Here is an 11,975-nt window from a genome sequence, read left to right on the forward strand (position 1 = left end):
AAGCATGAAGATCAAAAACTCAAATCGCAGGTTATCAGTTGCAAGCTGTATGCGACTAAACATGTCACTAAGCATGTGAAAGAACAATACTACTACACACTTCGTATGCTTGTTATAAAAAAAAATGATCAGCAAGGAAATTAAGACGAAGTAAGCGTTCTATCAAGAATTCTAACCATTGGCTGAGAATGAGAAACCAAGCGGTGGAAAGCCCACCGGCCTTCCACCACGCGCACCGCCCCCTCTGGCTAGAGTACAGCTGGTGATTGGCTACTCAACCCGCCCGTCCCGCCCCTCCCGGGCGTCCAGCCCAATCCCGGCCGACCTTGCGCTGACACAGGTTCCCAGGGACCCCGCCGAGGGCGCGGTCCCCGTGACGTTTGATGACGTGTTACGTCACGGTGGCGGAAGTCACGGCAGCTGTGTTGAAATCAGATCGCCCGGTCTTAGAAGCTTCTGCTCACGCCGAGGCCAGCGACGGTCGGGCGGACCCCCTGACGCCTACTCTGCAGCCCTGCTGACCTGACGCCGCTGCCACGCCATGTCCACCCCTCCGTTGGCTGCGTCAGGGATGGCGCCCGGGCCCTTCGCCGGGCCCCAAGCCCAGCAGGCGGCCCGGGAGGTTAACACCGCATCGCTCTGCCGGATCGGGCAGGAGACGGTTCAGGACATCGTGTACCGCACCATGGAGATCTTCCAGCTCCTGAGGAACATGCAGGTGGGAAGGAAGGAGGGCTCCGGTCACGGCCGTGCGTGGAGAAAGCGGGATGTTTCTGCGAGGGAGGGGGCTGCTGGTTTAATTGTTATGTGGGGCCCCTGGGCTTCGACGCGGCTGCCCTGGCCAAACCTCGAGTATGTTGGTCGCCCCCATTTACATTCAGAAGCGTTCCCCAATAATGTGTCTGTCCCCAAGATGTGGAGGTGATGTTTTCTAGGCCGGATTTCTGTAAGATTGAAGCCACATTTTCTAGATTCGACCGGGTTCTCAGGTTTCTAGGCGAACTCTTGTATCTTTCAAGGTAGAGGTGAGTCTCATTCCGCCATACTCTTGGGATTATTTTAATCTCATATTTTTCCACAGAATACTTTTTGAGGGTCCAAGGTGTTGAATTCAGATTCTGCTAAGCATTTTGTTAAACAGCTTTATTTTGGTATAACTGATGTACAGTACAATGCATTTAAAGTTTTGACACATGTGGACGTGTGAAACCATCCATCACCCCACACAGTTTCCTCGTGCCCCTTTTAAATCTTTACTTCTGGCCTTCCATCCACAGCCAATCTCTGCTTTGCTTTCTGGCACCGTAAATTAGTTTGCATTTTATAGAGTTTCATATAACATACACTATGATTTTTGGTGCAGGCGGGCGGTGTGGCTCCTTTCACTCAGCATATATCAGTAGTTCCTTCCTCTTCATTGCTGAACAGTGTTCTACCGTGTGAATATAACACAATTAGCATATCTGTTCATCTGTTGATGGACATTTGGGTTGTATCCACTTTGGAGCTCTTATAAATAATACTGCTATGAATGTTCAGCTACAAATGTTTGTGTGAACATGTGTTTCGTTTCTCTTAAGTAGATAGATGCCTGGGAGTGGAATTGCTGGGTAGGGAAATGTCTGCTTAACATTTTAAGAAACTTTTCCAAAGTGGCCGCACTATTTCACATTTTCATCAGCAGTGCTTGAGCCTTCTAGTTACTCCTCATTCTTGCCAGAACTTGTTATTGTACGTCTTTTCTTTTTTTTTTTTTGTATTGTATGTCTTTGTTTTGTCTCCCAGTCTGTGTGGCTTTTCATTCTCTTCATATTGCCTTTTGAAGAACAGATATTTTAAATTTTGATGGAATCCAATTTATTGATTTGTTCTTTTACAGATTTTGCTTTTGGTTCCATATCTAAGAAATCTTTGTCTAACCCAAGATGGCAAAGATTTCCTATGTTTTCTTCTGGAAGTTTTATAGTTCTAGGTTTTACATTGAGGTCTATGATACGCATGGAGTTAATTTTTTTATATAATGATAGAAATGGATCTTTTTTTTTTTTGCATTTGGATATCCAATTATTTCAGCACCATTTTCCTAATCCTTTTTTTTTTTTTTTTTTTTTTGCCGTACACGGGCCTCTCACTGTTGTGGCCTCTCCCGTTGTGAAGCACAGGCTCCGGATACGCAGGCTCAGTAGTCATGGCTCACGGGCCTAACCGCTCCGCGGCATGTGGGATCTTCCCAGACTGGGGCACGAACCCGTGTCCCCTAAATCGGCAGGCGGACTCTCAACCACTGTGCCACCAGGGAAGCCCTTGCTAACCCATTTTTAATGCTTATCTTTACTACTATGTGATGTGGGTATCATTCTTGTTTTATGGATAAGGATTCTATGATTCTGAGAGGTGAAATTGTCCAAATCTAGTCAGTATAGGGTAAATTTGAATCCAGGCCCTCAGACTCTTAGAACTTTAGAAATCTTACTTCAATTGGTGCAGTAAAGAATGTTTTGTTGCCTTTTTTTTTTAATGGTTGAGGTTTTTTTTTCCTATTGATTCTAGAAGTAATACAGTTGTATGGAAATATTTTAAGACCATGTCAATAAAGCCAGTGTGAAATAAAATACAAAGGGAATCCAAGAGAAGATATGAAATCTTTGGCAATTGTTTTAAAAATTAATGGATTAATGTATAAGATGATTAAAGTATGGGTTAAATGATCTCAGAATTTAGCAAATATTTCTTTATTTTCAACCTGCTGTATTGGACTAGTAGAGCTAATAGCTAACATCTATCAAGTACTTTCCTTGGTCAGGTATACTGTTATAAGAACAGTTCTAAGAAGTATTTTTATCCCTATTTTACAGTTAAGGAAATTGAGGCTTAAAGAGAGAAGACTTTACCCAACATCACACATGACTGGTAGCTCGTCCTACTAACCTCTTTATAATACTAATTTGCTGTCAAACAATTTGTACTATTAACAGAAATATAATACACATCCATAACTGACACTGAAAGAACTGAACTCTTTCAAAAAAGTATTATTAATAACTAGATTACATGTGGACATATATTCAACCAATTTGTAAGGGACTACAATAGTTATTTCTTTGTGCTTCTTATATTGCGAATCCTGTGATTTAACTCCTCTAAGAGCCTGTGGGCCATATCATAATTGGCTGGAAATGAAGCAACAGTGTGCTCCTTCATTTATAAAAAGCTGAGAGAAGTGGTACAAACAAGACTACATATAAGCTATTTATTAATGCATTCTTTTAAGTATTTAAATTTTAAAAATTATCTTCTGTATTATTAATCTAGAAGGATGAAGTGTCATAAATATCAACTGCTGAGGTTATTTCTGAGCATTTGTTTTAGAGAAATACTTCTTTATTAGTTGTCCTTTAGCCTTTTGAAAATCTAATGAAAACTATGGACTCTCTTCTGAGAAAAATGCACATGTAAACATTTTGAATAAAATTTCAGGGGGTTAACAGATGTCTCCCTAAAGATCGCTAGATCCCAGATTAAGATTCCCTGCATAAGAAAGTATTGCTTTGGTTCTATTTGTTATGCTTTAAATCTTTTAAAAAAATTGTTTTGAATATATAATAGAATATATTCGTATATTCTGAATATATTCAGAATTCAGAAATAAAAAAGGACATTACAGTGAACATTCCCCCTCCCATCACTATCTGCTAGCTAACTTCTCTCCACAGGTGGTGATTATTATTGATTTTTATTACTATCCTAATACATCCTTCCACATAGTCTGTGCATATTTAAGCAAATGTATATGTATATTCTTTCATTTCCTCCCTTTTTGCACAGATAATACTGGTATATTATACACCTTTTGCACCTTTTTTCATTTGGTACATTTTGGAGTTTATTCATATCTATACAGAAAATACTTCCTTTTCCTTTTAAGGTGTATTCTATAGTAATCCACTGCATGGACATACTGTGCTTTATTTAGCCAGTCCTCTAGAGAAGGGCATTTAGATTGCTTTTAGTCTCTCACTGTTATACTGTAGTGAATACCTTCCTACCTAAATGCTCAAGTATACCTGCAGGATAATTCTTAGAAGTGGCTTTGTGCTTATGTAATTAGATAAATTATGATGAATTGCACTCCATGGGAGTTGTACCAGCTTATGCTACCATTTCCTGACCAACCATCAGGCTGAGACTAACACAGCAAATTATATTTCTGGATCTTTGATCATTTGATAGGTGAAAATCTACTTTACATTTCTCCTAGTCTTAATGAGTTCCAGCATCTCTTCATATTTTTATGAATCATTTCTGTTTCCTTTTCCGTTAACTGCTTGTTCATATTATTTGCGCATTTTTCTTTCTTTTTTTTTTTGGTCTTTTTTACCCTCTCCCCCAACTTATAAGATTCGGCTATTTACATATTAGAAAAACTTGCTGTGTGTGATATAACTTGCAAGTATTTTCCCCCAGTCTGCTGTTTACCTTTTGCCATACATATACATATACATATATTTGTTTAAGGTAGCTGAATTTATCAGTCTTTTTAGGTTCAATGTCTAAGTCAGGAAGTCCTTCCCCACTCCAAAATCAGGAAAAATTCAGTTTTGTTTCAATTTTTATACTTCAAACTTTGAACTGTATGGAATTTATCCTAGTATGAAGTGTAAGGCATGGCCCCAGCTTTACTTTTTCCAAAAAGTTGATTGAATAATTCGTTTTCCTCCTCCATTGATTTCAGATGCTACTTCATATAATCGAATCAATTTATGGATGCTCTATTCCACTTAGCTGCCTTCTTTTATGTAGTAATGGCAAACTTTCTTACATTTATTGAGGCTCTATAAAGTATTTACACTTATTTTTCAAAATCGCCTTGGCCATTCTTGCTTATCTTTCCACATGTACTTTAGAATCACCTTCATAGTTCTGAGAAAATCCTGTTAGTGCTTTTATTCCGTTGATTTAACCTAGAGAGACTTTATATTGGTATGATGTTGAGTCTTATTAACCAAGAACACAAAATATCCTTTTTTGTGTCTCTATGAAGTATTTTAAGTTTTCATATTTATCTTGACATTTTTTAAGTCAAATATTTTATCTGGATATTTTATCTTTATTGTTGCTGTTGTAAACAGGGTCTTTTTCCTTTCTCATTTTCTTTTGTTTTTATATATGAAAGCAGAGCTATGGTTTTCTGTATTAATTTTGTACCCATCTCTCTCTTGACTTCCTTTATTGATAGAACTTTATATCATTTGCAAATAGTGACGATTATGCCACAGCTTTTTAATATTTCAACTTTTTTTTCCTTTTCTGATTGCATTGGCCATACCTCCAGAACAGTGTTCACTGGTAGTATTAGTGGTCTTAGTAGACATCCTGTTCTGTTCCTGACTTTAGTGCAGATGCTTGTAATATTTCCACATTCATCATGGTGCTGACTTTTTAACTGAGATAAATGTATTTTATTGTGTTGGGGAATTTTTATTAAGAGTTTTATATTTGTTTTAAGAATGGATGTTGAATTTAGTTGAATGCCTTTTTAGTGTCTAGCGGTATGATCACATTTATTTACAGATATTCAGTATTCATTAGTGAGATGGTTACTGATGAGCTTGTTAGCTAAGCATCTACATTATATAGTATTATCCCAAGAGCTCCTAGGCACTATTATATACTCTATGGTATAATCTGTCTCATGTTCACTGCTCTACCTCAGCTTCTAAAACAGTGCCTGACAACATGAAAAGTAAATTTTTTGAATGAATTAATTGCTCCCTTCTTTGAGAAGCTGATGCTCTATGTGAAAACTAATACCCAAACTTGCTAAGAGGGTGAATTTGAGAAGGGTGGTTCTTTGTATTTCAAAGGATTTTGTTTTCCTTTATGAAAGGATTTATCAAGAGTTCTTTTGCATAACACAGAATTCTTAGTGAATTTTAAGTGTCCATTTATGGAAAAAATAATTCATGAAAGTAAAATAATCCAGACTGTACTTCAAGACTGTATGTGTGTGTGCACTATACTGAATACAGGGATATAAATGTCAGCTGCTTCTAGTCTTCATTAAGTACAAAATATGGGCAAAGTACTCAACGTAGTCAGTACCATAATAAAGGTAGAGAGCCTGCTTCTGTATGCAAGATGTAATCATTATACTTATTATCACCCAAACAAGAAAGCAGTGACCCTTTGAAACTTTCCTCTTATTTGATAATGTTTGTGGAAGTTCATAAATTGAAAGGTCATGAGAAATCCTATGTTGTATTGGGGGGTGAACTCTTATAATGCTTTTTTCCTTTAAACTGTTTTGACTAATTCAGTCCTTGGTACTTTTATCACATTTCTTTGAGATATAATCCTCAGAATGTTTTAATTCTTGAGAATTTCCAAAAATCCTAATAAAACTCATTTCAAAGAATTTCAGAAGATCCATCTCCTTAACTTATAAACATAACATTACAGGAAATTTGGAAATGAGAGAAAAGAAGAAAATGAATTATTAACAAGTGTACCTTCCTATTACATCTTTTATCAACTATTACACCTTTTAACAACTACGTATAGGCCTTTACAGTCTTTTTTTTTTTTTTTTAGTGTTTATGGTTTTACCTACTTGTAATGATAGTGTGTCTTGTTTTCTTTCTTCTCTGAACACTCTACCAGGCTCTTCTTTTTTTTTTTGCATTCCTACCTCATCTGTTTAGAAAAGAAAAAAGGATGAACTGAGGTTTAGAAAGACTGGACTGATCTTCTAGCTATTAGACAGTAGTTTGGGTCTTGGTTTTAAGTCACTTTATTCCCCAAGGTAAGTGTATGTATGAGTGCTTATAATGAAATTACCTCGTATACTAGAAAACATGGTACAAATTTTGTTAATTCTAATTACAGGATGATTTCACAGATCAAATTGTGGGAATAAAATACTGTAAAGATGTACAGAGAAAGGAAGATTTTGTTTGTGAGTTTCAGCACTGCACAAAAGGTGCATTTAGTTCTAAATAGGTAGTAGTTTTTCCATTTATCTGTGATTTTTGTCATTTCAATATATATTTTTGGCTTCTTTTGATAAAATTCCTGAATTAAAAATATATAAGCATCCAACACAGAGTTATGATCATAACAGTTACTTGTAATAATTTATTAATGATATTCAAGTACAGATTGATTTGCACCTATCTCCTGCTATTGATTTCCTTTTAAAGTAAAACTTTTTTTTTTTTTTTTTGCGGTACGCGGGCCTCTCACTGTTGTGGCCTCTCCCGTTGCGGAGCACAGGCTCCAGACACGCAGGCTCGGTGGCTATGGCTCACGGGCCCAGCCGCTCCGCGGCATGTGGGATCTTCCTGGACCGGGGCACGAACCCGTGTCCCCTGCATCGGCAGGCGGACTCTCAACCACTGCGCCACCAGGGAAGCCCTTAAAGTAAAACTTTTGGTGACAGCTTTATGTTTTAATGCATACCTTGAGTATCTTAATTATCTTATCATATTTAAGGTATTTTGAGATTATTTTTGCAACAGTGGCAGCATACTCTTCTTTTTCTTCTGCTGAAAAGTCCTGATCTTAATTTTTTTCTTTTCTTCTTCTTTTTCTTTATTGAGAAGCTGCCAAACGGTGTCACTTACCATACTGGAACATATCAAGACCGGTTAGCAAAGCTACAGGATCATCTTCGCCAACTCTCTATTCTCTTCAGGAAGCTGCGACTGGTCTATGATAAATGCAATGAAAACTGCGGAGGGATGGATCCCATTCCAGTAGAGGCAAGTTTTAGTGGTAGAGGAAGGATGAGTCTAAGATAGTCTCAGGACATTTGTAATATTTTCCTTTCTCTCTTCTGTTTTCACCGTATTTCCAGATTATGAAACATACTGGGTTTTGCTTTTGACTAGAGAAGATGAAATTGTGATATATATATATATATATATATATATATATATGTGCATAGAATTATTACTGTCTTTTCTTGTTAATAATTTCTAGTAGACTTTAACATCCAGGCTGATAGTAAATTTTTGTTGTTGGGAGGAGAGGGTTGTCTGTGGCAATTTTTATTATTGCTTCCAATGTCTCATTTTAATTAAATCAGTGCATGATGTTTTAGTAGGCATATTAATAGTATTGTAAAATCCTTTTAAAGTGGTTTTCATGTAAGTTCTTTATGGATAAAAGGTTATAACTATTTTTATCATTATTAATTTAAATTATCTTAGTGGAATCACTCTAGTTTTTAAATATTTTTAAAATTTAGTCTCGGATCATAGATATATTTTAGTTAATTAGGTATATGATATTTTTATAGGTGCTTTTTTCCGGTTGACAAGTTATATGTCTGCCACCAAAGGTAGCTGGGAAGGTTTGGATGTTCTCTCATTACATATAAGGAACAGTTTCCTGTGATCAGTGCTTTCTTCGAGTGATCAGCATGTAAAGAGTACACAGAGAAAGAGTAAACTGCAATACAGCCTGAAAAGAAGGGGTCAGAGATGTGGAAGATGGGAAATGTGGTTGACATTGACAGATGCTGCAGAGAAGTCAAGGAAAATAAAGAATGAAAACTGTCCACCAGATTAATTGTTGGTATATTTGAGCAGAGCTTCTGTGAAAAGGTAGCAACAAGAAGTCAGATCACAGTGAGCTGAAGATTAAACAGGAAATAAGGAACTGAAGCCAGAAAGTGGATATCCATCTTTCAAGAAGGTTAGATTAAAAGCAAGAGAAGAAAACAGTAGATGGAAGGAGGGATAGAGTTGAGGGTTAGGGATTTTTTCCTCCAAATGGGAGAACATGTTTAGATAAAAAAGGAAGAACATGGTAGGGTGAGGTTGGGGAAACTAAATAATGAAGACAGGAGGGCAGAGGAATCAGGGCACAGGAATGGAGACAAAGTGTCTTCAGGAGGAAGGACCACTCTGCTTGCGTTAGGAGAGAGGAAAGGAAGAAAGTACCTGTGAATGTGGGCAAGTTTATATTTGTCCCAAGAACTCATAGAAGTTTGGGCAGATTGACTCCTGATTGTACCAGTTATTTACCTCTGTCCTGTTCCTGCATTGGTAATATAAGATGGAAGGACTAGATAATTCCTGAAGTCTCTGTCACATCTACAAGAGGCTTCATCAAATAAACTTCATCACAAATCATACGTATTTAATTATAATCCTGCTAGAAGTTTCATTGCTATATAAATTTTCTTCTCTTACAAAAAAACTTTCTCCCAACTAAAAGACATCTAGAAATCTGCACAGATACTAGATAGTAAGTAGATGACATTTATATAATATGCATCCATGAACTTCCTTTCTTTTTAGTATAGATGAAGGAAAGCCTGTTCCATCTCAACGAACTATAAATTTCGTAAGGGTAGGACTTATTTGTCATTTGTCTTATTTGTCATTATTTTTGCAGTGTCTCCTCACGCACTATCTGCCAATTAAATATTTGCTGATTGAGTAGGATATTACTTAATTACATGTGACAACTAATTTTGCTAAAAGGACTATTTTGCAAAAGAAATCTGAAAAGCTAATGTGTAGAGTGCACTGAAATGATAGACTTCTAAGGCTTTTATTTTAGGCCGTCATTTGAATTAAAATATATTTTTGTACTATTAAAAGTATAAAAAGTGATCTTAATCGGAAGCATTATCTATACCAGTATAATTGGAAACTGTGTATCATATGTTTGACTTTTTTAACTTTTGTCTGTCACTCCCAGCAACTTATTCCATACGTGGAAGACGATGGCTCAAAGAATGATGACCGGGCCGGCCCACCTCGTTTTGCTAGTGAAGAGAGGCGAGAAATTGCTGAAGTCAATAAAGTGAGTTGCTAGTCTGTATGTTTTATATTTCCGAATTATTGATACAAATTACAGGGGAGTCTGTGTAACTCAACAACATAATTTGAATTATAGAATTACCTGAAGTTGTTTCTGTGACAAATTTAACCTACTTAGAGTACAACCCAGGACTAAAATGTAAGCAGAAATGCCATCTGAATAGTCAGAAGAGAGACCACAGAATTCAGGCAGTAAAGCTCTTAGAAAAGCCTCATAGGCACTCAGTCACAACCCATTTACTTTCTTCTTTTCTAGGCAGAATTGTAGCTCTCTAGCTTAGAGCATATTTGGAGGAGCAAATGATAAAAATTTACAGGTAGGAGAGGTGAATGTCTCAACAGCTGAATAAGAAATTGAGTTATCAAAGCACTACCCCATCCCACCCTCTACCCCACAAAAGTTCCTAACTAGAATTTATTGCTGACTACTTTTAGAAGTTCAGAAGATAATGTTCAGATAGTTCTCTAGAACCATAGGGAAATAAGGAATGTTGTCAGTTCATTCTGTGGTGGAAACATGGTTACCAAAACCTAACAAATAGCACAGTAAATAAAACTACCAATCTCGCTCCTTCACTTACAAATACATGCTCCCACCTCCTGCCCCACTCCTGAAATTCTTAATGCTAGTTAATAGAATTCATCAGGGTATTAATTAATCCGCCACAGCCACAGAGGGTTTTCTGAGGTAGAGGAGGATGACTCAGTTTACATATAATATCAGTAGATTAAATTGAAAAAAAGAATGCTTAAAACTATTAACAAGATAGTCTTTTTTAAAAAAAACCTTTTTATTTCAGATAAGTAGCCAACATTTTTCATTGAGATGAAATATAGGCATAAAATAGGATGCCTTACACCACTGTGTTTAATACTATTTTAGAAGTTATAGCCAGTGAAACGGAAATAAACTTTAGGAAACGGGTTATAATATTATGTACAAATCTGTTAAGTTCCTTAAGCTTGTACATAACATTTTAACTCAAGCTTAAGCTCAAAGAAGCTCACTGATGAGAGTCAATAAGTGTTTGAAAGAAGAGCTTAATACAAGATTGATACCATTTTTCTATAATGCCATAAAGAAATTAGAATGAGATCCTATTCACAATTGCAGCAACAAATATTAAGTAGTTAGGAATTATTTCCATGATATATGTAACTAAACTTACTGAGATACATAAAAGAAGTTTTGAATAGTTGAAAGAACACATTAAGTTCTTATATGGGCAATAACTATTCTAAACAGTAACAGTCCAAATCCAAATATGAATTCTCTTGAAACTGCACAAAACTAGTAAGATTTTAGCGCAATACCAATCAAAAAACAAATCCAAATAAAATGCAAATTGGATTTTCTTGAGAGCATACTAAAATACATATATAAAACAATTCCTATAAGAGTAATAAAATAAAGAACTCTTTGCTTCAAAAACTAAAACGTGATATCAAGTATATTGTAAAAACAATAATTCAGTGTGAAATACCAGCACAAGAATAGATTAGTAAAATAATAGCCAGAAAAAGTCTTCCTATTGTATATGAGAATTTAATATGACGTAAGAGGGATTGTGTGGAAAATTAGTCTTTCAAAAGAGACACTTTGGGGGAAAATTAAACTAGCTTTTACATTACACCATGTGTCAAAATGAATTTCAGAGTTGAAAATAAGACTTGCAAAACGAAGTATTGGAAAATTAAAAGAAAAATGTATATCAAAACTCAGGAAAAAAGAAAAAGATGGATAGATTTTTCTAAAATAACATTTAAAACAATTTTTAAGAGGTGAAATATAAATTAAGAAGAATAGTTCCAGCAAATTTGACAGTAATAAGCATAAACAATTTACAGTAGGAAATTACGAGGGGATTGGGAACTTTTAATTTAGGTCTTGAAGAATAAGTGGTGTCTGGTAGTACAGAGATATAAGACATTCATTTATTAAGTGTTACATGTTTCTGTTGATAATCTGTGTATTCATTCACAATGGATGTGTTCTATTATTTTTCTCTATAGTAAGGATATTACTTATAAAATACAATGAAATGTATATATAAATAAAACACAACTGTGATGGTAACTTTGATTTCAGAGTACCCCATGTGACATACAGATAGTTTGTTCTCTACCATAGGATATATTATG

At 35.8% G+C, this 11,975-nt stretch overlaps 1 protein-coding gene across 1 annotated transcript in view; it reads left to right on the top strand.

Moving 5' to 3' along the window:
- The first annotated feature begins 411 nt into the window (after positions 1-411).
- Positions 412-11,975, top strand: part of MED30 (mediator complex subunit 30) — an 18,733-nt gene continuing 7,169 nt past the window's right edge. The window contains exons 1-3 of the mRNA XM_024741307.1: positions 412-718; positions 7,602-7,760; positions 9,712-9,816. Of these exons, the coding sequence (XP_024597075.1) occupies positions 542-718; positions 7,602-7,760; positions 9,712-9,816 (441 nt within the window). The 5' untranslated portion in view covers positions 412-541. The remainder of the gene's footprint in view (positions 719-7,601; positions 7,761-9,711; positions 9,817-11,975) is intronic.

Source organism: Neophocaena asiaeorientalis, unplaced genomic scaffold (genome assembly GCF_003031525.2).
Source record: "Neophocaena asiaeorientalis asiaeorientalis breed wild unplaced genomic scaffold, Neophocaena_asiaeorientalis_V1.1 scaffold177, whole genome shotgun sequence".
Taxonomy (NCBI): Eukaryota; Metazoa; Chordata; class Mammalia; order Artiodactyla; family Phocoenidae; genus Neophocaena; species Neophocaena asiaeorientalis.